The sequence below is a fragment of the Mchenga conophoros genome, linkage group LG3, assembly GCF_057382185.1.
Source record: "Mchenga conophoros isolate Kocher_MC1m ecotype Shallow Benthic linkage group LG3, M_conophoros_male_GT1.1, whole genome shotgun sequence".
NCBI classification, from domain to species: Eukaryota; Metazoa; Chordata; class Actinopteri; order Cichliformes; family Cichlidae; genus Mchenga; species Mchenga conophoros.
This window is the reverse complement of record NC_140528.1, coordinates 79,545,549-79,572,817: the sequence shown is the minus strand read 5'-3', so window position 1 is coordinate 79,572,817 and position 27,269 is coordinate 79,545,549. Positions and strand designations below refer to the sequence as shown.

General features: G+C 42.0%; 3 protein-coding genes across 4 annotated transcripts in view; 1 reads left to right on the top strand and 2 right to left on the bottom strand.

The window, feature by feature from the left end:
* Positions 1–20,016, bottom strand: part of LOC146580663 (uncharacterized) — a 34,343-nt gene extending 14,327 nt beyond the window's left edge. Inside the window, exon 1 of the mRNA XM_085267430.1 lies at positions 19,672–20,016. The gene's annotated coding sequence lies outside the window, so the exon portion shown is untranslated. The remainder of the gene's footprint in view (positions 1–19,671) is intronic.
* LOC146580662 (equilibrative nucleoside transporter 2-like) lies at positions 10,788–22,886 on the top strand. 2 transcript variants are annotated; one of them, XM_085267426.1, is made up of 13 exons: positions 10,789–10,969; positions 16,122–16,178; positions 16,327–16,408; positions 16,551–16,696; positions 17,221–17,360; positions 17,457–17,591; positions 17,820–17,917; positions 18,256–18,325; positions 18,778–18,965; positions 19,075–19,180; positions 19,315–19,400; positions 20,006–20,205; positions 20,981–22,886. In XM_085267426.1, exons 2-13 carry the CDS (start codon positions 16,147–16,149, stop codon positions 21,090–21,092), a joined length of 1,395 nt encoding a protein of 464 aa, XP_085123552.1. In that variant the 5' UTR covers positions 10,789–10,969; positions 16,122–16,146; the 3' UTR covers positions 21,093–22,886. The 2 variants fall into 2 exon arrangements, with proteins under 2 accessions (XP_085123554.1, XP_085123552.1); XM_085267428.1 differs by lacking the exon at positions 17,457–17,591 and having other exon boundaries at positions 10,788–10,969.
* Positions 22,887–26,288: 3,402 nt separating this feature from the next.
* Positions 26,289–27,269, bottom strand: part of LOC146580661 (serine/threonine-protein phosphatase PP1-beta catalytic subunit) — a 28,875-nt gene continuing 27,894 nt past the window's right edge. Inside the window, exon 8 of the mRNA XM_085267422.1 lies at positions 26,289–26,840. Within this exon, the coding sequence (XP_085123548.1) occupies positions 26,736–26,840 (105 nt within the window). The 3' untranslated portion in view covers positions 26,289–26,735. The remainder of the gene's footprint in view (positions 26,841–27,269) is intronic.

Sequence of the window (27,269 nt, the reverse complement as noted above, 5' to 3'; positions counted from 1 at the left end):
AGTGAAACAGTTTTGAGACATTAACTTTTAGTATACACAAGATAGTTCCACAAGCATGGGTTTATATTTTATATGGGTTTCAAATTCAAATCAAATTCAAATCAAATTCAAATTCAAATTTTATTTGTCACACACACACAACCATACACAGTATGACATGGGGGTGAAATGCTTGTAGCTGTACAATGCCCGACCATTAAATGACAGAAGAAAAGTTTTACAATATTTACAATTTACAGTTTACTACAAAATTTACAAATTAACTTAGGAATTTACAGTAAAGAATGTGCAAATAGCAGAAGAGATTATAAAGATTATAAAGATTATAAATTATAGGAATTATAGGATTATAGGAAATGTGTGGTGGTGCGTGTGGTGATGTGTGTGAGAGTCCAGTCTTATAGTGACGTGTGTGGGAGAGTCCAGTCCTACACCTGGTTCAGGGCCCGAATAGCCTGGGGGAAGAAGCTCCTCCTCATTCTCTCTGTTTTGGCCTTAAGGGAGCGGAAGCGCTTCCCAGACCTCAACAGTGAGAAGAGTCCATTGTTGGGATGGGAGAGGTCCATCATAATCTTCCTAGCTTTGGACTTGCACCGCTTGGTGTAGATGGGCAGCAGGTCAGGGAGCTCTGATTGAATGATGCGTTCGGTTGAGTGCACCACTCTTTGCAGATCTCGTCTGTCCTGCTTGGTGCTGTTCCCAAACCAGGTGCAGATGTTTGCCGTCAGGACGCTCTCGATGGTGCAGGAGTAAAAGTTCTTGAGCACCTTCAGTGGCAGATGGAAGTCTCTAAGTCTTCTGAGGAAGAAGAGACGCTGACGGGCTTTCTTAACCAGGGAGTTGATGTGGCAGGACCATGACAGGTCCTGAGTGATGTGGACACCCAGGTATCGGAAACTGTCCACTCTCTCCACTGGCGTGCCACTGATGATGAGGGGTTTTATAACTATTATATGAAGGTATTTTCTTTTCTAGTGTATCTACATCACATATTTTATTGCAATCAAGTACAAGTATTTCGGCAGACCTATTTTCAATATTTTGCAATTGTTGTCACTCTTGATTCTTTGCACAATGCATAAATATCTTCCTTTAGAACATGAGCAGATTTTGCGTTGGGGTCAAGTTTTTCTGGAGTTTAAACATCCTCTAATAGTAAGAATTCCTGCAGCTTTTGCTGCCATCTAGTGTAGCATGCCTTCACCTTCACTGCCGTACAGCAAATTATTACAATAGCCAGAGTGTTAAGGTACTGCTGTGGCGTACTCAAGTTGCATTAATTGGATAGTGCAGTGGTATCATTACTGTCTTCGGAACAATAGGCCAGGCTTAACAAATTCTGTGTCAGGTGTTTTGGTTGGGTCGACTACTGGAACAAGGCGTATATTTACAAGGACTGATAATATGAAGTTGGTTAAATGCTACTATGCCAGCCAACCCAATAAGAGAGGTTATATATGTGAGAACTATAGATGAGTAGAAACCAAACATCCAAAATGGCCAAGAAGCATCCTTTTAGCTCAGCAACATCAGCTGAAACTACTATCTAAGCTAGAGATCCCGAGGCTACAGCACAGTGGGAACAACAGTGACCATTATAAATATCATGAGCCAACCTGGCCAACCATCCCAACTACCAGTATCACTGAAACCAATGAGCTCATACAGGCCACTGCCACAGTAATCCCAGAAGCAATTATATATAAGATCAAAGATGCATATAGACGAAGCCCCTGTGGAGAAGGCTGGAAGCCACAATCAGGGAAATCCTGAAGGATGTTCGCCGGTTTACTGAAGTGCCGAAGGGTTTGCAAATTTATCTGTTTTGATTTAGCCTCAGAACGTCAATATACAATAATCAAATAGACCCAAAGATCCTTTGCATCAGTGGCCATGCGCTCAGCACGGCCTTGTAAGCCATGTCCTGTGGATGCCAGTTTATGGTCTACAGAGACCTCTTGTGGACATTCTGAAATATTGCTTGTGATGAATGAGCTACCCCAGCAGAAGGTGATGCTATTGTTATTTATGTAGTTATTCACAACTTTGCTAGTTTACTACACACACACATGTGTTCTGTCCATAGTATGCACGTGATGTCAGACCTTCTGGGACACGCCCACCTGTCGGTCAAAAACAGTAGTGAGGTCTGCCCTCAAACCATCCTCTGAATGTCTTTGAGATTAACTTAGTCGAAATGTCACATAGTTGCTCTGCTATCAGATTCACTCATCAATGTTTATTTGCAGCTACCAGAAGGACCCAGAGTACAGAGTACCTCCCTTACAGGTCAAATTGCGCAATAACCCCTTCTGTCAGTGGCAGCTTCTTTAAACTGTAGGAATTATTTGCAGTGTAAAAATACTCAACTCTCATGGCATGACATTAAAGTAATAAATTAATACTACTGGAACTTTTCTGGTCAAAGTCCAAGTCAACAAAAGATAAGATTTGTGTGTGGTAGTTGGTTTAAGGTAGATATGTAGCCCTTAACTTTGCTTTAATTAAATAAGCAATTTCTTGTTCTTCACCTCCCACACAGCGCCATTATTTTACCCATCCAGACTGAAAATACATCTAGCTGTCTGTACTTTGAAAGCTTGCATCCTGGCAGCAGTGTTAGGTGATGGATTCTCTACAAGTTACATGTAGAGGTCACCGAAATGGAGCTCTGGGAGAGACGTTGCTATTTTCAGGGATTCAAATAAAGCTGCTGGGGCAGAATATGGATCACAAGTCTACAAAATTCATAGTTTCTCTTCATTTCTCCATTTTTTTCTCCATGGATAGATGATCCAAGTAGTCTTGGCTAGATACCCCCCCACACCAAAAAAAACCCCAACCTTTTGTCCTGGAGTAGATCTGACTGTCCACTGATTGGTTGTCACAATGGAGTAATGTTTTACCTGCCAGGTAAAACTATAGATTAATGACAGTTAACCAAACTTCTTTACTGCTGCAGTTTTCTGAAAAAAGACTAAGGCCACACTTGTATACCCCCACATTTCAGCTGGTGGACCTAAGAGAAGACCGCAGCAACCGCCCAGAGGAAGAAACACCTAAGATTACAAAGGCAGACATTCAACAATTAGTGTCCTGAATTAAGAACCAGGACCTGATGATCCATACCTATTGGCTGGGTCTGAAGGGCTGAACAAGCTAATGGTACACCATGTTTGGCTAGAGACACAAAGAGGGCTGCCAACAACAGACTAGCTAACACAGGGCCGAACAATCATAATCATGGTGGATCCCCACAAAAGTACAGCATTATCAAACTCCCAGCAGATTGCCTGCCTCACCACAACATGGAAGCTCATCTCATCGCATGGTAGCAATCAAGATGAACATGATCACATCTCCGAAAGGCACTGAAAATAACAGCAAAGGGTCAAAACAGCGGCTCCTGGTGGATAGAGCTCTAAAGCCAGGCAGACCAACCTGAGCATTACCGTCAACTACAAGAACTCAATACCCTACAAATGGTTACTGGGGTGCTTTGCCTTGTATAAGGCTAATAGTGTGCCAATAACATTGATCAGGAACTCAGTGGGACTGTGGAATACAACACTGGAGGCCAACTTGAAGGCAGTGACACAAGTCACCATTAAGTGTGGAATATACCAAGATGATGCACTGACCCTGTGGCTGTTCTGTAAGGACTCAACCTCCTAAAACCTTCTCAACACTAAGAGTGAATACAGATATAGATTCAGCAGTGATTTAGGAGTGGAGTGACATCAGCCACCTCCTGTAAATAGATGACATCAAGCTCTATGCCAAAATTGAGTGAGACATCAACCGCAACCTCGAGCAAACCACTAGTCTAAGAGCATGGTACTCTAATGGGGTACGATGTGCTATGAGGTTTTAAAGACAATATAGGAGCTGATTATTTGAGACCTTGTATGTGATGGTATTTTAAATTCTGGACTTCAAAGGGTGTCAAAGAAGAGTTGTCAATTTGGGAGAAATGTGCTCTTTTGTTTCTAGTCCCTGTCAGTACTCTTGCTGAAGCATTTTTGATGAACTGAAAGCTTTTTAATGATTTTTGGACATCCTGATAATAATGAATTAGTCCAACATACAAGTAATACATTTATGAACTAATTTTCAGCATCTCTCTGAGACAGGATATTTCTCATTTTAGAGATATTATACAAATGGAAGAAAGAAGTCCTATGTATTTGTTTAATATGCGCACTGAAGGACATATCCTGGTCAAAGACGACTACAAGATTCCTCACAGTGTTACTGGAGGCCAAGCAGGGGAGATTTGAGGTTCAAACTTTTAGTGGGGCCCAGCCAAAACAATGACAGAAAAGCCTAGCTGCAACTTTATTTAGATAAAGTCATTGACAATGAATCCTTCAGTAATTTTTTGTTTTAAACAAACAACTTTCATTTTAAACAACTATTTGTAACTTTTGTCACTAGACTGCTTCATTAGTCTGCACCACTTCTTCAAAAAAGCAACAAGTTAAACAGAATGTGAACATTTCCAAACATGGAAAATAAAGTTCAGTCTTAATCTTATTTTAAAAAAAAGAAAGAAATCCAGAAACTTGTGAACAGAGATTAAAAATATATAATTTAGTGACAGTACTATTCACTCTTTGTGGCTACAGTGAGCCTGTTTTTCACTGCAGAGCTGTAGTCGGGCGTGGTCTGCGGTGCAGTTGCGGAGGGGATGGATGCACCTGAACACCATCCCCAATCACGCCTCGCCAGCTTAAAACAGAATGAACTGGATTCTGTTGTTCTTGATGTGTGTAGGCTGTAGCCGAAAAGCTGCAGTGTGTAAGTTGGCAGCCGCAATAAAGTGTGAACATGTGGTTGGGTCGAAACTTCGGTTGGGCCGAAACCAGTGGCCCAATCCTGGGTTTTGGCACCACTGCAAATGATGCCTGACAGACTTGACCACATGTTCGCACTTTTCAGTACACTTCTTTATTGCGGCTGTTGCGTTACACACTGGGCTGCACCTTTTCAGTGGATGCACATATTATTCACATAACTGCCATGAATTTCTTAGTTCTGCCAAAAAAGTGATTCCAATGCTAAACATTCATTCTGCATGACCTTTCTGCCAGCTGACTTGCACCCCACCTGTCAGAATTCTGAGCCCCACTAGTGGGGCGTGCCACATACCAAATCATCAAGCACTTAAAGAAGCATTTAAGTGCTACCACTGCATGCCAAATATCCTTGGGCAAGATACTTAGAAACACCTTAGAAAAAAGTGCTTGTGGGAATGGGTGAATGTACAAGTTATGTGAAGCGCTTTGAGTGCTCAGATTGAGTAGAAAAGCACTATATAAGAACCAGTCCTTGTGGAACTCCATAATTAACCTTGTGAAGAGTCAGATTTTATTCAAATTTTTTGAAAAAATTTTCAAGGAAATACGTCACTTTTTCTTGTTAAGATTTAAGATTGGATGGGCCCCATGTGCTTTTCTGTTTTTTAAGTGGGCCACAGTACTTTTGACTTTGGGAGTGGCTGGTATACAGGAACATCTGTGCTAAATATCGACTAGAAGTCCCCAAAGCTCCAATGGGAGACAGCACCAAAGGGGGTTCAGAAAACCAGGGCTAAGGTCATTTGGGCATGCAGCTGCTGGCCAACCAACCAAACATAATGGTGGTTGACAAGATGTACCAATGCCAGTGGACAGCAACAGGAAGAAGGAGCATGGGACAATAGAGAATTATCAGGAACTAAAGTAACAACTGGAGCAGACGTGGTCCAAAGTGGTCTCAGTGGTTATAGAAGCTTTATGAGCTGTAATTTCCAAAGTGGAAGAGGGGCTCAAGCGGATTCCAGGTACTGGACAGAGACATCCTGAACAGTCTTGTCCTATATACAGCTAAGATACTGCACAAGACTTTCAAACTCCTCTGGTAGAGGACCTGAGCTTGAGGGACTTGCTATACCTTCAGCTACAGCAACTAGGTTAACCAAAGGAAATCAACTGAAGTAACTCAGTTTCCTGGGCATGTCCTTCCTTTTTTCATAGAAGTAGAAAACTGTATCTTCTACGAATTGAGTGTTGTACAACCACAATATATTTTGATATGATAAAACATATATATCAATGTTTTGATAGTTTATTGTTTTTGAGAGCTAAAGTTTGACTGAATAAAAGTCTGTTATTTTGCCCTGTTTGCCTTTTGGATGGGACATGGTCCCTGGGCACATGCCCAGTATCTTCTTTTGATAGCTCATTGGCCCTTAAGAGATGATTTCCCTTGAAGCCTTTTAGGTGTAATCTTGTTCTTTCTTTATCTGAGGATGAATCAGGTGGTTCTTGTACTCTGTCATCGTACATGCTGTTTATTTGTACTGGCATAGTAGTTTTAGGTAGGCTTCGCCAAAGTGAGTGATGTGTGGTTAGAAACTCAGGCAGTAAAATAAAACAAAATGATTCTGTTCATTTAGAGTCTGTATTTTCATCACTCATGACAAAAATTAGTTCAGGCCATGGATCTGGTCTACTAGCACAAACAGAGCAACATAAAATGTTTGTGGTTAAGTGTCAAGAGGATTCTTGCGACGTATACATCGGGGAAACCAAACAATCTCTGGCTAAGCAAATCACAGGCCACAACTCTTTCATCTATTTACACCTACAGTCTAAAGCCACTTCTTCAATGATGATGATGTACACATGGACCGGGAGCCCCCTGGACTGGGAGGTAAGTTCCTTTTTTGATCCCAGAAGGGAAAAAAATAAAAACAGTACAGTAGCCTAAAATAAATGAACTAAAGGAAAAAGGGTCACAGGCACTTAATACTATGAGAGACTGCAAAAATATATATGCACAACAAGAGAGAACTGTGAATTTCATTGATAACTAATATGTACACCATAAATTTAAGAAAAACAGCTGCATGAAAGTATAATGGAAATATATGTGGATTCAAACCCCACAGCATGTCTTCTATCCTGTCTAACTTCTCTCACCCCAACCGGTCGCAGCAGATGGCCCCGCCCCTCCCTGAGCCTTTCTTCCTGTTAAAAGGGAGTTTTTCCTTCCCACTGTCGCCAAAGTGCTTGCTCATAAGGGGTCATTTGATTGTTGGGTTTTTCTCTGTGTGTATTATTGTATACAATCTAAAGTGCCTTGAGGTGACTGTTGTTGTGATTTGGCGCTATATAAATAAAATCGAATTGAATTGAATCTAAATGTCTGTGAAGGTTCTCAGTTATCCAGGTCATCGTAGTCAGTTTTCTTGATTCCCTTTCATACTCCCGCACCAGTTGAAGGGTGTTCCTCCCAAAATGTACGGCAATATGTCTGTGAAGGTTCTCAGTTATCCAGGTCATCGTAGTTTTTGGAGAGACCAAACAGCCACTTCACAAGCGCATGGCACAACACAGAAGAGCCACCTCCACAGGACAAGACTCAGCAGTCCATCTGCATCTTAAGGATAAAGGACACTGTTTCGAGGATGCCAATGTTCACATTTTGGACAGAGAGGACAGATGGTTTGAAAGAGGAGTGAAAGAAGCCATCTATGTCCACTGTGAGCGACCATCTTTGAACAGAGGCGGGGGTTTACGACACCAACTCTCTGCCATCTATAATCCAGTTTTGAGATCCCTCCCCAGACGCCTTAACGCCCACTCACATCCTGGGCCATCTGACCTCAGGAATTCGCATGATAAGGTGGGGCCAGGTTTCACAATGAGCTCACCTAAAACCCTGGCTGATTGGGACCCACACCCAGTTTCACACCTTGGCTCAGGCGATTAGAGGATCATCAGGGGGTCCTTTTGTCCCTCTGTGGGGGGATACTCCCACTATGTTTATATCTGGGACTCTCCACCATTTGACCTTAGAACTGAAGAAGCTTCTCGGATGAGAGGTGAAACGTCTTCAAGTAACTTAAAGAAGTCCAGACGCTTTTCTTTGCAAGCTCCTTTGACAATTGAATCTAAACATACCAGCCAGCAGATCTACTGATGCTGCTGCCCATGTGCAACACAATAAACCATGCTTTGGTGATTACACCACTATAATAAGATTTATAACTGATGCAAGACAACCTGCAGAGGAAGAGACCCAATATCTGGTCAAGTTTGTAGAAAACACAAAACAGGTCATGGACTGAGACCTAATCAGTGAGAGGCTGGTTTACTAACAAGAGTTTTTTTAGAAGGACTTTGTGTGGACTTCAAGAACTTTCATTGTCAGGCTTGTCCCGGTCCATACTGGCAAACATGATCTACGAGCTTTAACATTATTTTTGAAAGTTTTAATCATTTGTCAAAGTACTCTAGAGGGATGCTTATCATTTCAGATAATGTTCTTGTAAAGTTAGAAGTTAAACCAAGACGTGATGCTTTGAGGGTAGCATTTTGAGGATGTTTTGAGAATGCTGATAATGTGCACTTTTATAACATGCTCTGTGGTGTTAAATCTAACATTTTTATTTTCAAACTGGCAGACATCTGGGGACTGTCCGTGTAGTCTTTGCATGTTCTACCTGTGCCTATGTGGGTTCTCCCTTGGTCCTCCACAGTCCGGAGACAAACATTGACTGATGCAAAAAATGCCATAGGTCTAGGTCCAGAAGCTGGACACCTGCTGCCTGCCACGTCGTCGCCACACGCCACTCAGTGGCCAGATGCCAGATGGCTGATGCATGTCACCTGCCACACTGCTGCCCATCACACTGTAGCTTTATGCCGGACAGCGGAACCTGCCGCCTGTTATGCTGTCGCTGAATGCCAGGCACCTGCCGCTGGACACCTACCGCCTGCCACGCCATCATGGGACTCCAGACAGCAGACGCTGGACACCTATTTTTCCCCAGAGACCACCTAAATTCATTTGGTTCTGTCAACACAGTCCTCCTGCTGGCGAGCTTTTAATGCACATCAGGGTAATCAGGATTATGTGTGCTCACTCCTCTGCACTCCTTTGCTCTGTTCATGGGGCATCCACGTACTGAGCTGCACAAGCTCCCCACTGGCAATGCCCAGTTTGTCAGTAGCTCAGACACCTGGCACATAGGACGCTAGACACCTGCTGGACGCCAAATCTTAGAAGCCAGACTCCTGCGACTTGCCACACCATTGCCAGACACCTGCAGGTTGCCAAGCCATCACCAGATGCCAGACGCCATATGCCAGACGCCATACGCCATATACCAGACGCCAGATGCCAGGCGCCATACGCCAGATGCCAGACGCCAGATGTCAGACGCCGGGCACCTGCTGCCTGCCACGCCGATGCCAGACGCAGGACAAAAGCCGCTTGACACCTGCTGCCTACCACAATGTCGTCTGATGCCAGATGTTGGACTGCTACTGCCTGCCACGCGTTGCCGCTGGATGATGCTTGCTGATGGCTGCCACATGCTGATGGATGCCGGGCAGCAGACACCTGTCGTCTGCCACGCCATTGCTGGATGCCAGACGGCCAGACACTTACTCCGGACACCAGATGCTTGACACGGAGACCTTCCATTGTCACCAACGTGGGACCACCTAAGTTCCTTTGCTTCTGTCAGCTCCAGCCTCCTGCCTTGCCACCTGAAAGGGTTCATCTCCATTGCCGGCCACCTCCACCCGCCTGGGTCAACATTGCAGACATAGAGCACAGTTACAAGTACCTGAGGATCCCACAGGCAAATGGGAACCATTAAGAGGTCGCTCAAAAACCACCAAGTACCTGCAGAGGGCCAGGCAAGTCCTGAGAAGTCAGCTGAACAGTAAGAACAAGATTTCACCCCAAGTCCAGCACCCTGAGGTTGTATGCTAAGGGGAAGGAAGGAGGCCGGGGACTGATGAGTGTGAGCACTACGGTTCAGGATGAGACAACAAGCATTCACAAAGTAAGATGGCCCCAACCGACCGCGTGCTCAGTGAATATCTCAGGCAAACCCGAGGAAGAGGAGGCACCACCATGGAAGGACAGGGAATTATTTTTTTTTAGAGGCTGGTGAAACTGTTGGGGATTCAAAATTTTAAAATTAAAGGCACACTGAACCAGCATGGCTATCACAGCATCTCGAAGTGACATGCCATCCCATCCAGTTTGCATTTAGTTGGACCATCATTTACTTTTCAACAGGACAATGACCCCAAAAGCTCATCTAGAGAATGCCAAGAGTGTGCAAAGCAAAGGGTGGCTATTTTGGAAAATCTAAAACATGTTTTGAGTTATTTCACACTTTTTTGTTTGCTACATAATTAGGTGTTCATTCATAGATTTCATGCCTTTACTGAGAATCTACAATGTAAATAAAGAAAATAAATTAAATGAGAAGGTGTCCAAACGTTTGACTGATAGTATATATATATGTGTATAAAACATGCCTCTTCAGCTATAGCATGTAAGTTAACCAGAGGAAATAAACTAAAATAATACTTTACCCGGACATGTCGTTCCTCTTTTCATGGAAGAAAAAAAGATCAGCTAAGAGCTGGGTGTTACCATCGCAGTTGTGTTTGTCATTTTTTCTGTACATTTATTCATATAAACGTGAAATAGATATTACGGTCTCAAAAAATTGCAAAGCTCTCATCCACCCTAAACTGAGCTTTGATTTAAAGTTGTGTCGACTGCTTTAGCCCCCCCTCCCCAACAAACCCTGTAATAATATAAGTCAGTTGTAAATTGAAAAATCAGAGTAGCACTAATAATTGAGCCTCTTTGTTTAATTAATTTTATTAAAACAGCACTATTAATTCAGCGTGTCAAACGAGTTTCAGCACAAAATGTGCTGAAACAGTAGAGCTGAAACGCAGTAGAGCACACCGGAAGTGCTTTTTGCCTCTTTTTTAAGGAGGCGGGTTGTGCCGGTTATTGTGCTATAAAATGCATAGTGGCACGATTTCTACATTTCCCGCCATGTGAATGGACAGCAAACATATGTTTGGACCCTCTGGCTCACTGAACCTTTCCGCGAACAGCAGGCACATTATGTTAACAGCGTGACGGCAGCATCGGTTTTTCGGTGAGTGTTTCACGCTTGTAGGTCACGTTAGCTGGCACTGTGTTAGCTTACTGCTGTTTTGTGATGAGACGTGATATTCGCAGTCTCTGTAGTTACGCCGTGATAGCAGCTTTCCTCTTGTGTCTTGTACACCTTGAAACGTGCGTCTACCGAGTACAAACTGATGCATCACTATCGAGACTAACCGCAATGTTCAACATAATATCTTTTCTTAAGCTTAAAATTATTATTCGTTTGGTGTGTCTGGTAAACCGAGCAGGTGTATTTTCATATCTGTTGGGATTAAAAGCGGAGTCCCTCGTCCAGTAAAGATCATATTTGACGGGAGTTTACCTCTTTGAATAATGTAGTTACTACAGCGGAGTAAGTAACTACTGAACCAGATAATGAAGAAAAATGTGTTTTACAGTCTGGAGTGAAATGAACCCGGGCTGAATGTCTTTGAGTAAAAGTGGTTGAATCTGCGTTATCGCGTGATAACCGAACTTAACCAGGTAGTACTTAGTTGAGGGTGACAAGGGCACATACGTTTGGTTTTCTGGTGTGAATGGCTGCTGCCATGTGCGCACATGGTCAGATTACAGTAAGAATGCCCCTGTGACTCAATACGGAAGCCATGTAGGTGTTACACCTTATAGTACTGTGCGATAGTGTGTCTGCGTATTGACCTTCGGGCTTTGTGTTTCAGCCCATTGGGTTGAAAATAAAATAAAATAATGGGTACATAAAAATAGCACGTCTCTACTTTGAGTTAGCTTATGTCAGCATTTAATAAACTGTGAAATTTTCTGTTCAGTTTTTTATAATTGAATATTCTCTGTTTGTTTTTCTGTTTGATTATTAGTAAGTTTGTGTTATCATCTTTGTGGGATTCTTTAGTACTCTTCGTTGCAGTTACTGTTAGTATGAGAGTATTAGTTTGATTAGGTTTTCCCTTTTTGTCTTTGTTGTTTCCTTATATTAAGTTAGGAGCCTTTTAAACAGATTTTTTTTTTAGATACCCTGAAAGACCACAATTGGTCACCTTGCAGGAATCTAGTGTCTGAGCTTCTGATGGTGAGACGGTGGAATATCTTCATCTGTCTGAGGAATCTGCTCTTAGTCCAAATGATTTACATTCCCCTGTGAGTCAACACGAAGAGGTCCAGGGAAGAAGAGAAGTATGCGCCTATTCGATAGACACATACTTCACTTCAATAGACAGACACATCAGTCCTTTCCTTTCCATAGTTATGGTTCTAATTGCTTTTAAACTCTTACATTTTGGGAGCTGTGTGTCAGAAGGGATACAGTTCCCTCAGGGTTTGTTGTACGTTGATTACACTTAAATACAAGACGAGACTTGACAGATGAATGTTATCCTGTGTGAGGTTTAAGGGCCAGATTGTCTAGACTTAGGATTTGTTATTACAGACAACAGAAGCAGCTCGTGACAAATAAAACTGACTCTGTAGTTCCCAAATGTCTTGACCTAATTTGGCCCGATTGGTTTGGTTTCATTTATTTGATGTGTTTTCACTGAGCGTGACCATTTATAAGGAAGAGCTGCATTTTTTTCTATTCTTGACTTAAAAAAGATTCATGCTTGCACCATTTCACCTACAGAGCTTAGTTGCACCTGACCTCAGCTGTTGCTTATAAGTAGCTCCTTGTGCTGTATAACTCTGGAGGTGTGTGTGAAGGAGCAGGACAGAATACCATTACGGCTTTTTTTCATGGCTTCTCCTGTGCCCCAGCATCTCGACATAGCTAGCCCGAAGGTGTCTTTAAGATGTTTATTGATGTCTGACAGTGAAAGAAATAAAGCGCGTGTGAATGCATTACTTAAGTAAATTACGTATATTGGAAAGCCTTCGTTACAGTGTTTTGAGTAACTTGGATATCTGGAGACAGATTAGGTTTTGTCCCAAAATGAAAAGGACACAAATATTGCTTTGGCGTTGCTAGGAGCAGAATAAATGCTTGTCAGCCAACATCAGCTGTTATCTTCAACACTCATATCCTGTTTAAATGCCTCCGAGCTCTCAAGTTAAACACTCAGAGTCTGGTACCAACTTCTGACTAATACTCAAATTATAGCTTCACCCCAGGGAGTGACTGCCTCATTGTAGCTGCTGGATTTGAAGCCTAGCTGTGTGTGAGCTGTGTTGGGCAGTTATTTACTTAAAGTTCACAGACCTGGGAGTGTCTGCGACTTGAGCAAAATGTCCCTCTTATCCTGCTTGTCCTACTTGTTTTTGAAGGTGAAAGAGGGCCGGGCACACCTTCTTAATAAAGACGAATATTAAATGAGTCGTCAGCTCTTATATGTAAACCTGCCAAAACATTTCTTTAGGTTGTTTTTGGGGTTTATAAATTATTTTACTAATTGACGTCCAGCTTTTATTTATGTTTGCTGTTTTTAAGTGTTTCTGTCCTTTCGTCGCCCTACACATGTAATTTCTTTCTTAGTCTTACAAGTTTAGGCGCTGACAGTATCGTGTTTGTGAGTGATCTGCAGTCTCTTCATTGATCGGGTCCTGTGACCGGAGCGTTTGATAGCCACCTAGTGTTTTTGTTTCCTGCTCATTGTGGAAATTGATTATTTCATCTAAAGAAATGAGTAACATCAGCCCAGACTAAATTTCTCAACAGTGGGCATACACGTGATTTCAGCAGCTGAGAAGTAGCTTATCAATGAAACCAGCTGAGCTGCTGATGAGACATGTAGACCTAGAAAAGGTTGTGTGACCCTATTGCTGTATGTCTGCTTCAAGCCTCGACTTTAAATGACCCCTGGACGTGTTTGTATCACTGTGCCCTTGATGGGACACGTGGCACACCCAACACAGAGTGTGCAGAGAACAGTGTGTACTTGTAAATTGTACCTCTAGATGTTTTTAAATAACTTTGAAGGTGCCGCCAGGTAGTCATTGTCGAACCGCAGCATGGTGATCATCTGAGGCATTTTTACCTGCATGTCTTTCGCAATATGTTTGAAAATATGAAGCTGGCAGCTTTTTATGGCCCCATGACTTTAGCCTTGTTCATGATTTACCAGTTCAGTTTAATTAGTTCTGCTCCGCTGCTTAAAAAGTCCTGTTTGGTTGGACTGTAACGACTCTGACCAGGCTGATTTAGTGAATGATGGCTTTTGAAAGCTCTGTCACTGAGGGAAGAGGGCAGAGGGTGTACAACCAACTGTCTCACCAGGGAGGAAGCACACATGGATTTTTAGCTTATCTAACAAAGCGAGGAGTAGACCGGCGTATAAACCCAGCCATTTATAGACGATCAAGGACACTCATAATAGTGAGGACCTATAACTCAACTGTAACAGTGGTTTGTTGGTCTGTCACACCTGCCTTTGTTGGAAGGAGGTGTCAATAACAAGTTTTACAGATGAAAACCAAACCATGACAAAGAAGTGTAAATGAAACTCGGCGGGGGGGGGAAAGAATAGACCATACTACATCCTCCTTCACAGCTGCATAACAAACGGCCTGGTCCTCCAGGAAATCAACGCAAGCTGCTTCTGAATCTGTCTCTTGCCTTATTAGAAAGAAATACGACTGTGCTGTAAAACTAAGAATTATAGCTGTATGAATAAGACATCCTGTCATAAGGATCGCCAAAGTCACCCTGATCCTTGATACAACACAGTATTAGTCAAGACTGGATTAGGGGAACATTACGAGTATTTATGGCAGTGAGAGAGAAATTAAACATGCCAGTGTCAGATTTTAGGGCCACTGAAACACAGTCTGTCCAAACGGCAACAACAGGCATTTAATTAGGCACAGGGTGTTAGACTGACTTCCCTAAGGGGCCCAACAGGAACTGAGAATCAGGTCGGAGGTCACACATGTAGTTTATTGTCCTGCCTTCATGTGAAATGTGTGACCCATATTGCTTTTGTCATGTACTCTGTGGTCTGGGTAAAGCATTCAGCCAGTCATCCAGAAGCCATCAGTGTTTTTATTAAGCAACATTATTGCATTCTGATTACACTCATAAAAAGTCTCTCATGCAGCCAGTTTTAAAGCCTGAATATGATGGCATCTGCAGTATGCGGCCTTTTAATAAAACCAAATATATCCTGATGTAAACGAGGTATCCTTTTTATTGTTGTTGTTGTTTTTTCAACATCACAACCCAGTAACCTCTCAGCCGTAAATGGCTGCTGTTGTCACACTGCCAGGTGGGCAGGTGGTGCGGAAAGAGTAAATGAAGAGCAAATCCCAGCAGGTTCATAGTCTTTAGTGCTGTTTCTGTTATTATCCTCCCATGATGAATGATACTGTATCTAAAAGATAAAGTATCGTCTTTGTTGCTTTATCGTTTGGATATGCCCGCCCAATATTTACAGCTCTGCTTTTAATTTAGTAGCGGCATGAGTGATGTGGTAATGATTATGTCAGCCAGTGAAGTACATTTTCATTACCATTACAGAAAAGAGATGAATATTGTGTTTAATATTTTTTGTGTTTATTGAATTTAAAAAAGTGAGTTTAGAAAACAAACAGTGGAGCAGCCTTACATGTCCTCCTGTGAGTGAGTGGAAATGGCTTTTTCCAGTGAGAACTCAATACCTGTCTGTCCTCCCCGAGGCTGTACTGCAGTCATTTGTGTGTACACAAGGTGTGAAGTCAAATTCATGACTAACGGTGGACACATAGGAGAGAGGCTGAACTTGTTCCAGCTGCTGCTGTTTCCATCGCCTCTATTGAAAATCGTTGAAATTGCACTTAGTCGTGTTGTTTAATTAGATGTATGCACTCCTGTCATTCATGGCTGCTTACATGCTGCTAGGTTCATTCTTATGTCACATGACGCAAGTCAAAGTAACTTTAACCCAGAAAGTAACGAGGAATGTCAAAGTCATTTTACATGCTGCAGCCCACTTTGATCTCAAGTGGGAGTGAAACTCTGCTTTATGTCACAAACAGAAGTTTACCTACATATTTAACCCCTGACACAGGTAGAAAGAAGTGTGTCAACCGAATGTTGCTGCAGTAAATGGAAAAAAATCTGTCAGTAAGGCTTAAATTATAAGATGTAAATGTGTGACATGTATGTACTATACAGCGTCTCGAGAGCCGGTTGTATTTGGCCAGCCCCTCACAGCTTTTGGAAACGTGGCTGACCCTTTTTTCTCTCCCACTGCCCGTAGAGTCTAAACAAACTCCGACACCAGGATGAAACGACGAACAGACGCCCCTCAGGACCGGTGAGTTACACAAACAGCAGCAGCTTTCAGTTCCCATTCGTTTTGCTCTCAGCCACAGTTTCTGCGTGACACCTAAACACGTTTTGTTGCATAAGGAGACAGAAGATTTCACCAATATTCATGCACCATCCCTTTTCCCCATCTACAGATACTACACGGTGGGACTCATGTTCTTCATTCTGGGCCTGGGAACGCTGCTGCCATGGAATTTCTTCATGACAGCTTCACTGGTAAAAACAAGACTTCACAAAATCTGACACAATATGAAGCATATGCTGGGTTTTCAGTGATAGTATATTTTGTATTTTATACGTCAGATGTAGCTTTGTTGTCGTATTTTTGAATGAAAAGCCCTGTGTTTGTGGTGTGTAGTACTTCCAACGTCGACTGGAGACAAATGAATCGAGCAACGGGACCGAGGTCGTCCGCAAAGAGTACTACTTCAACAACTGGATGACTCTGCTGTCTCAGCTGCCTCTGCTGCTATTTACCCTGCTCAACTCCTTCCTCTACCCGAGGTCAGTGACTGTGTTAAAGCGCTTTCAAACATGCAGATCATCCTTTCTGATGATCTGGCTGCACTTGAACATGTCACCTTTATGTCTGAATCAGCAGCTTAGTTATTGGTCTTTAAGTAATGGCAGTAGGAATCTGATTATACCTAATAACACGTTTCTCTCTTTTAACATAACACAAGTCTGAAGGTCATGCAGTCACATTAATGAACACATCTTTAGCCCAAAAAACAGATAACAGAAAGCCTTGTTGCCATGGTGTCGTGAGAAATCTCTGATCCTATACTATATTATTTGTCACGTGAACTTTTCGTGAATGTCTGCCGCTCTAACAGACGGATGTTTATTGCCTATTAGAGGACGACGATGTGTTGAAGTTGATTTGCTTCGACACATCGTCGTCCTTACAGGATGTCTGTTTCCCGATGGTGCGCTGTAAACGTATACTCAGACTGTTGCTCTGTGGTATATTTTATGATCTGTTAGATCCTTCATGGTTAACTGTGTTGCAACTGTGTGTGTTTCAGGATATCGGAGGCGATACGTATCGCAGGTAGCCTTGTTTTCATCCTGCTGCTCTTCATCCTCACAGCGGTTTTGGTCAAAGTGCCCATGGAGGAAGACTGCTTCTTCTCGGTCACCATGGCTACTATCTGGTTCATCAACTGTAAGTCAGTGTGCTTCTATGTATATGTGGGAGACAGATGTGTTTGAGTGATAAGATGCTACAAGAAAAGCCCCCCCTTTTTTCCTCCCTCGTCAGCGTTTGGTGCCGTGCTGCAGGGCAGTCTGTTCGGTCTTGTGGGGATGCTGCCTCAGAAGTACAGCAGCATCTTCATGAGTGGCCAGGGCCTCGCTGGGACATTCGCTGCCATCGCCATGCTAATAGCCATAGGAAGTGAGTCACTTACATCCACACAAGCTTCCAGTGGGCTCCTAATCCTCAGTTGCTTGGTAACCAAGGGCATTGAAAATCAACGGGAGCAATCAGCATGACACCGCACAGCACACTGCTTTCAAAGAAACCTGAGCACACTTGGTTTTGTTGAACGCTTTTTTTTTTTTCTCTTATATTTCTGTCCCAGAATGCTTCAGTAACTCTGCTTTGTGTGTGTTTGTCACTCAGGTAAAACGGACCACGAAACGGCAGCTTTGGGTTACTTCATCACACCGTGTGTGGGGACGTTGCTCACACTCTTCAGCTACTTGGTGCTGCCACGCCTGGTCAGTCAGCTGTCCTCTCAGCATAACTGCATTACCCACAATCCATCTGACCTCACCTATACAAACTCTCCACACATAAGTTTGTATGCAGATGAACCTGGATGTGGGCATTTGTAGCATTTTTCGACTGCAAACTGTCTCGTCTGAGTAAACAGAATATATAAAGTATATAAAGATGGATGTTGAACACACAGTGGTTTTGGACTTTGTATCACAAGTGCTCACTGGCATCCTAAGTGAATCCATTATAGTATAAACTTGATTACAAAACCTAATGTTTATTATATTTTGATATTTCAGCTGCTTGACTTTTGTGTTGTGTTTTTGTTTTCATGCAGGGGTTTGCTCAGTATTATTTGAAAAAAAGCAGCACGTACGAGGCAGACACCACAGACGAGCTGCTGAAAGGTAAGCTTTGGCTACACAAACAACTCTTCACCATCGCTGAATTAATGCCATTCCTTTCCAAGCTGCGCCACACGCTGAACACCAGAAGCCTTAAAATCTGTCAGACGTTACTGTGACAGTGAGCGAACGTTTGTTTGCTTTTCGACTCAGTTCACAATTCTGTCCCTCGCAGTCTGGTTGAATCAAATCAATTCAGTGGAACATTATCTCATTAAGTCAGTTTACCCTCTGTTTATCCAATTAGACGGTGCCTAACAAAGATGGGTTTGTGAGGCTCACACAGCCTCCTGCCTTGTTATGAATGCTAAAAAGCCCATAGAGGTCCAATTAGTCATAATTCACTCAACCAGATCCCACATTTGAAACATTACCTTTGAGCACATATTGAATAATAATGTTTTTGTGTGAAAGTGAAACAGCGGAAGTGAGGCTTTATATACATTCAATTGCAGAAAGCAGCATGGTGGAAAATGGCAAGCTGGCCGGGCACGTTAACGGATCGGCAATCGGCAACTCGGCCAAAGGTAGCAGCGTCGCCGAGGCCGAGCCGAGGTCTGATGGAACCAAGCAGGCCTTCCTGCCCCTGGAGCAGGTTGAGAGGGGGCAAGCCAAGGCCTCTGTTATAGAGGTCTTTAAAAAGGTACCCTCGTGTTAGTCGTCGTTTTGATTTAAGTTGAAACTATTTAGATCAGTTCATTGTCTGCAAATATTAAAATACTAAATAAATAAATCCATGTCCTCGTTTTCAGATCTGGGTGATGGCGTTCTGCGTCACCTTCGTTTTCACAGTCACTCTGTCTGTGTTCCCTGCCATCACCGTAGATGTGAAAACTACATCCGAAGGAGAAAACTGGGGTAAGACCGAACACTCGCTTCAGTACAGCTGCGCTCAACATTCATTTAGCGGATGGCAACAAATACAGTGCATCTCTTTTGTAGCCTTCCTATCGCGATATAAAAATGTATCTTTGTACTCATTCTTTCTTCAGAGAGCTATTTTATTTCGGTGTGCTGCTTCCTCATTTTCAATATTAACGACTGGCTCGGCCGGACCATCACCACAAAGATACGCTGGGTAGGTTTCCATATGTTATTTATGTTTCTGTCTGATGCCAGACTGGACTTATTATATATTTCATCAGCAAAAAACTGAGCTGTTCTCTTTCATTCATTCATTGTTTGCTTTTTTTTAATATGACAAACATGTATGTGTATATATATAGCAAATATGAAAAAAACAAGGAGGAAATTCTTTTACTGTGTATTGATGCACAAAATTGTGCTTAGATGTAGATTTTAGCACGTTATACAAAAGCTTTTAGCACAAATGCCCAGAGCGCACTCACCACAACACTTGTCATTCTGAGGCGACTCCTGAATCCAGATGAATGTGTTATCCTGAGCTGGAGGTTTCTTCCTGTTAAAAGGGGCGTTTTTCCTTCCCACTGTCACCAAACGCTTGCTAAAAGGAGGTCGTTTGATTGTTAGGGTTTTTGGTCACTGGTGCTAAATGACGTAGCCACATATTTGCTCCAGTAAGCTTCAGACAGCAGTAGGTGCACTGCATCCTCTTTTAGTGAAATTATTTTGGATTTCCTGAATGAGCGTAAATCAGAATACTAGCACGCTTTTTAACCAGTTTCACGTCTTCATGTATTCTCCTACATGTCTCCTCTGCAGCCCTCTAAAGAGTCCCGTCTCTTCCCGGTGCTGGTGATCTCCAGAGTCGGGTTCATCCCTCTGCTGATGTTCTGTAATGTCCAGAGCCGCAACTACCTTCCTGTTTTATTTGAACACGACGCAGCATTTTCTGTCATCATGGTTTTCTTCTCTCTGTCCAGCGGCTACTTCGTCTGCCTGTCCATGTCCTACGCGCCACAGTGAGTACAGCGTCGACACATTCAGAGGTTGCACGATCACTCCGCAGACAGCTGCAGGACTGTGTTCTGATTCTTGTCATGTGGACATGTTTTGGTTGCTTATTATTGAAATTTGGGACCAAAAGATTTACAGTTTATTAAACAGTGTTGTGTTTTTGTGTTGTTTTGGAGCTCATGCTGTGTTTGAGTCTGTAACAGCTTAGTGTAATCGCCTTTTACAGCTTCTGAAATTCATCTGCATAACTGTGGTGTAGTCTTTCAAATCTGTATGCCCGTTTTGGACACAACTTTGTATGTGGAAGCATATGGAAATGTTCACACATGCAAAATTACCCCTGAGTTATGAAACATGCTGTTATGTTAGTGAGTCGTTCTAAATCCACGGGTTTGTGCTTTGTGTCTGCAATCAGCATACTGCCACGCCTCATGTACCCATGTAGGGGTTTCATTTAAGGTGAAGTGGAGAAAGTGGCGAGGATGCTGTAAGGAAGGAAGACATGAAGACTTATTTGTGTACCAGGAGCAAAAACTGTAACAAATAACAACAAGGAAAAAATGAGATACGAGTACAAATTTTAAGGTGAAATCACAGAAATATGATTGCACCTCGTTATGCACACTTGAATTGGTAAGCGTTCTTGAGCTGTACCTGGATCACATGACCAAAGGGCACAGCAAGCTGAATGTCCACTAATGAATGTAGTGAAGCCACTGTGTGCTTTTTTTCAATGTTGTTGTGGTTCCTGTGGATTAAATACGTGATGTCTGCCTTCAGGTTGGTGGAGCCTAAAGACGCAGAGACTGCAGGAGCCCTCATGACCTTCTTCTTGGCTCTGGGTCTGTCCATAGGAGCCGCCCTGTCCTTCCCCCTGCGGAAGTTGATCTAGTTAAACACACACGAAGAGGAAAACGAATGCCCCCGTCTGGCCGACCTTTCTGTTTTTTCTTTTTCTTTTTTCTTCCTGTTTCCTGCTTGCCTGGAAATGTGCCCCACAGTGAGACTGGAACAATCATGGCTGAAGAACTGCTACTGTTTGGGAATTGTTAGCTTCACTTCGAAAAGAGAAGGGGAAATGCTTCATGTTACTGAAAAGAACTGCTGCTCATGTTACCTGCTGCTAATCTGAGAAACAGGTTAGAAACATTTCCTCCCTGGGAAGTCTTTTTTTTATTTTTTTTCTGATCACTGTTGTGCATTTCTACATTTTGAGGTTTATTTATGTTTGAAAGAAAACAAAACAAAAAAAAAACAGTCAAAGTTATTTCTGGGCATTACCCTGTGCCAATAACTTGTAGATAAAGGGAGACTGAGATAAATTTTTACGGCGGTCAGAAAGACTTTTGTATGATATACTGTAGGTCATTTTTTTTCCACAGCTGAGACTGTGATATTTTCCTTTGTATTGAGGACTTGGCTGATGAGTTTTTTTTTGTTTCCTTCCGTTATTTCTGTAGTTTCTCTTCTTCAGGCCAGCAACTCCATAGTTTGAGCTGATGCTGCCATCTGCTGGTCAAAAGTTTGAACTGACTTTTTTTTTTCCTGCTTACAAACCTGAAAAGTTCTAAACATAGGAAATACTTATCTGTATTGCAATCAGGATGTAAAATGCTACTGAATGGCAGGGAGGTGGTTTGTTTGTTTGTTTGTTTTTTCAGGTAAATGAATTTTCTGTAGCTGTAACATAGGAATCAGATGTGATTGTTAGGGAAATGACGAGAAACTTACTCTTAATGCTGATTCGTCATTTTATTTGTTACTTTTTACCAATTTGAACGGTCAGATATTGGCCTTTGTAGACGATTGTGCCATGCTCCGCTTGCACACTGATTTTATAGTACTGCTCTTTGCTCAAATGTATCGAAGTGAAAAAAAAATTAACATTAATGTTACACTTGGGTTACGTGCACTGAAGTGCTCGACAAGTCTGTTTTTGTTATCTTTCTGTAATTGAAGACTATAGAACAATGATGTGTTGAAATGTGTGTCGTTTCAAAGTGAGCGAAGGGCCGAGAGCTCAAGCTGGGAGAAATATTCACGTTTTTTATTTTTTTTTATTTTTGTTTTTTTACTTGATTTATGCTGGATTTACATCCGACGGGAAATGAACCAACACAGGCCGTGTCGTCATCTTTAAATAGGAACCTAAAATAAGGCAACGTTGCGCCAATGCCACTTCAGCAGGTGTGCGTTGTGTTGCAGTGGAAAGCAAAGAGTGGCAATCAAGAACAAGAATGTCTTTACTGTTTTCTATAAACAATCTAAACTGACTTGAAGTGAAGGCGTGCGTATTTCTCTGCTATTCTAAAATATTCATGTCTGCTCTGCAATACATTTGGTTTTGTGTTCTACATCCTTCTCTCTGACACATTGGTACATGATGTGCTCAATAGGAACAGATTTTTACTGAATTACATGAGGGAAGGGACTTCATGCCTGTGTGTGTGTGTGTGTGTGTGTGAGAATAAACTTATTTGACAGGTTGTGCGTTTGGTGTAGATTGTTCATTTGTATGTACAGTTACAGTCAGCAGGATCTTTTTCTACATCCAAAATAACAGGTAAGGGATTTGCTACAGTGTGTGTACATGTAAATGTAGTAAAAGAAAAGTAAGTCTACCACACAAGGTCCCTATTTGTCTGTTGTAACAATGCTTCGTGGTAATAAATCTTGATAAATCTTACACTTTTAAAGTCTATTTATTTCCCCTTGAAGTCTGGAAGAAGACACATTAGCTATTTAACCATTTATACATGTAAGAAACATGGACCTCAGTAGTGTGACCGTGAAGGCAACTTTGAGCCTGTGTTTGAGCAACTGAATCAAAAGTAGCCAATTTTTTTTTTTAACTGAAAAATAAACATTACAGCAGAAGAGCTTTAAAAAGGAAGAAGCAGGGGAAATAAAGGTTGTCTGTAAACAATGACATCCAGCTTATTCAGGAAGTCTTTCCATATTAGTTACATGTGCCATGAAAGCACATCTGTCTGTGCTCTGTTAAACCCTCTCTGACTCTATTTGGATTTGGAGTCTACTGGGGGAGGACTCAAGACCAGTCCTCTGGTTAAACATCACACATGGCAGAAAAAGGAGGAACGTTTTGTAGTAAATGATAAAAATTAACCCAAGTGAGGCATGAAGTTTACAATCCAAACAAAAGGAGGAACATCGTGGAAAAATAAATACAAACAAGGCATCCATCTGCAAAGTTTGAACCCATATTTTATTTACAACAATGTGGAAAATATTTAATGTTTAAACTGAGAAAAATTTCCCATTTTAAGCGAAATATAAGCTCACTTTGAGTTTGAGGTATTAGTACTTCAAAACAAATGAATTTGGAGACAGTGGCAACAAAAGGCTGGTAAGTGTTTTGTCTGTTCAAAAATTTCTTTGGGAACATGTAAGTAACATGATTGCTTCTCTTAAACGGTTAAAAAAAAAAAAAAGTCCAAAGCTTCTCAGAAGTAAAGATGGCAGGGACGTTCACCAAAATGTGTACAAATTGTGGAATAATTTTAGAATAAAATTCCTCAGTCTAAAATTTTAAAGACTGAATATCGTCTACAGAACATAATATCAAAAGGAACAAGGTCAAAAACCAATATTGGATGTCTGCTCTTCTGGCCCACAGACAACAATTCATTAAAAACAGGCCTGACTCCATCAGGGAAATCTCTGCGTGGGCTCAGGGCTTCAGTGTTCAGTGATTCCACCCACAAATGCAGGTTAAAGCTCTGTCATGCAAAGGAGTCATGTGTAAAAATGATCCAGAAACACCACCATCTTCTCTCACCGAGGCAAAAAGCCCAGCAGCTGGTCTTCAACATGTTTCCAGACATGCAGAATAAAAAAGGGATGCTACACAGCGGTAAGCTAACCAAACGATTGAGATAATATTGCTGCCATTAAATTCAAAAGGAGGCATTCTTCTTCTTAAAATGCTTCATTTTCTCAGATCACAATGCTAACATGTCCAATGCGGTTTCTGTTATAATAATAAAATAAGGGTTTGTGAGATTTGAAAAAAAGTCATCTTTTTATTTACATTTTAGCATCTCAAGTCTTTCAGATTGAGGATTAAAGTAGAGCAGGGGCCCGTTCTTCGTACCTCGCTAAGTAAGTTAGCTGGATTTGATTGTTGACGATTTCGCGTGATCTTGGATCGTTCGGTTCCCCGAAGCTCATCCGGGACTTGCTGTCATAGCAACAGAGCCGTAAGCGTAAACCTGCTCGGGAGCAGGTTTACTTTATGTAAACAGGATTAGATCGCGGCCACGCAGGTATGTCCGCTTCATTTATACGAAAGCAACAGCGATATTCCACCACTGTTTCACCATAAATAAATAACATCAATGTAACTAAAGATAATGCAGCACCTGATCCTTTTATTGATGTCACACAGATACATACAGGTCATTTCCTAAAAAAGGGAAATGTACTATTAACATTCTATTACATGTATGTGATTATTACAGATGTAATTCATATTTCAGAGTAGTAATTGTAAATTACTTCGTGTAATCAAGATGAGAGACCACGGCTATAAAAGCGAAGGTGGATTTGGGAAGCCTGTCGCAGCCATGTCCTGTCCGTTTACGCGAGCCACCCATTGCGGAAGGTGCAAGATTGATAAGGAGAGTCCTCAGAATTCAGCGTATATTGTGGGACAGACAGGATCCTTTAGCTCAGCGCGACAGTGTGCTCATTGAGAGATATCGATATTCCCGTGAGGGTATTATTCACTTAACCAACTTGTTGACGAGGGGGTGCAGGACCACCACCTGTCTTTTTTTTCCTCTGCCCTTTTCTTGGTTGCTGTTATGAACAAACAAACAGATTATTTCAGGGTCTCTTTCCAAGAGACGAAAAGCAATATAAGTGATAAATATTACCATTCTGTAGAATATTCTTATATTTCACTTTTACTTGTTCCCATGTTCTAGTGGGTCCTGTTGTGGCTCTAATGTGAAAGGGGATATAATATAACAATATAATATAATGTAATATAATATTGGATAATATAGTGTAATATAATAAATCTATGAATAAATAATAAAGTGAATGAATAGTGGTATTGTCATGCGCTTTGGGTGCCTGGAAAAGCGCTATATAAACCCACTCCATTATTATTGTTATTATTAAATTACTTACGAGTTTAATTTGTCAGCAACTTTCTGCCAGCCCTCTCTCCTTGCTTTTGCAGCCTTTGCAGTGTTCCCTTGCGTTTTAATTAAACTCTGAAACTCCTGAAATCCCTCAATCAAGAGTTCTTGCTCTGCTGCCGGAAAATACCGAGCGCGCCCCTTCGACATTTTCGCCGACCAATCAGCGGGTTGCCGATCAATGTTTCTACTATCGATGCGTAGCCCCTTTTACGACACCCAGTGATGTCACATTACTGCGTCCAGCTGTACTAATCGTCAACAACAGGTGTGTTCGGGGAACCGGATTAGCGAGCTCACGGTTAGCGCGATGGTTTGGTCTTGGATGTGTCATTTGATCTTGGATGTAGTGAGCGACGTACGAAGAACGGGCCCCAGGTCAGATTATATCTGTGGGCCTCGGTGGTATAGTTTAACATGTGGCTTTAAAAGAATGCCTTACTCAGCTGAAATAGTTGAAACAAACAAACCAGTTCTTTGTTTCATGGATAACGTTCAGATTGAGCTGACTTTAACGGCTGAAATAAAATAAAGGCATATTTATATTTCTGTAAAGGTTTTATAGTCCAGGACGAGCAACAATTCAACTTTCAGATAAAGAAGTGGCATACCAGACAAACTTGGGTTCCTCATACTTGAGAGAAGCCTTTACTTGCAGAAAAATGAGCTCATTGTTCTTTAAAAATAAACAGAATCTGTGTTAGAAGAACCAGTTTAGCAGGAGACATTATCAGATCAGTTTAAAAGTTAGCCTTAGCCTGGCTAAGCCAACGAGATAGACTATCGCTGTAACTTTGAATTCACCGATATATTAAATTTGAGGATCTCTCCCTTGTTGTGGTGTTTGTGTCCCTTTGAGAGTTTAATGGGCTCTCTCGTGAGCTGGTTAGACTTCAAGAACCACACAGAGCCTGCAAACATTTCTTCCCTGTATTATTTATTGAAAACCCAGCAGTTGCCATTAATACCTGTTGTGTCTGTACAGGCAGGGGGGGTAAGGAGATGTGGTAAACTAAATTAGCAGTCATTCTGTTCTCAAAAAAAGGAGAAGAAAAACGACACGGACAAAACAAAAACAAAAAAAGCACTCCGATATGCTGCAGAATGACCCCTTGTATTGTTTTCTCATTTCTCTTAACACTTTGTTTTAAAAATGTTACACAGATGCAGGGGGGCTGGGGGGGTGCACGGAGGAAGAAGGGTGACAGCAGTTCAGGGGATGAAAAATAAGGATGCAAATGAAAGTCTGATTTGGGTGTGTCTTTTAAAAGAGTTGCACTGATCCGCTCCTCTTCTGCCAAGTGTTGCCTTTACTTATTCTGTGTGGTGAAACACGAAACGGTGGTTGACGTCTCCGTGCCTCTGCTTCATCGTTTCTTTGGAGGTTGGGCTGTGCGGGGAGGAGTGACGGGTCGACCGGAGTTCATCCCTCCATACTGGTACTTGGCCTTCTTCTCAGACGGCTTCAGGATCTACAACACGCAAACAGAGCAGCGTTAGCTTCAACTTTCCTGCAGTGAGGTGATGGCGCTAACCACGACACTATAGGATTTTTAGATTGTCCCAGATGAACGATGATCAACGTGAAAAACGATTTTTTCAAGATGAAAAACATGAAAAAGTCAACATTTGTATGAACATCTTTATGGTTCAACACAGCCTGAAGCTTCTTGTAATTTCTTTAGTTTTCAGGAAAACTTCTCCAGGCTCCTTTAAGGACATCCTGCCACGTGTTTTAAGATAAGATAAGATAAGATAGAACTTTATTAATCCCCCGGGTGGGTTCCTCTGGGAAATTCTGGGGAATGGGGGGAGGGGGGAGACATCCTTCAGAGCCGGGGTGGTTTTATGTTGTTTTGTCAAGTTGGGGGATCCGGGAACCATTCTACTCTCTGTTTTAG

Excerpts from the sequence above, each read along its gene's own strand:
- LOC146580662 (XM_085267426.1), top strand. The coding sequence starts at position 16,147 with ATGAAACGACGAACAGACGCCCCTCAGGACCG. Across the intron at positions 17,592-17,819 it reads CATGCTAATAGCCATAGGAA|GTAAAACGGACCACGAAACG; the intron begins GTGAGTCACTTA and ends TTTGTCACTCAG. Across the intron at positions 19,181-19,314 it reads ATCCGAAGGAGAAAACTGGG|AGAGCTATTTTATTTCGGTG; the intron begins GTAAGACCGAAC and ends TTCTTTCTTCAG.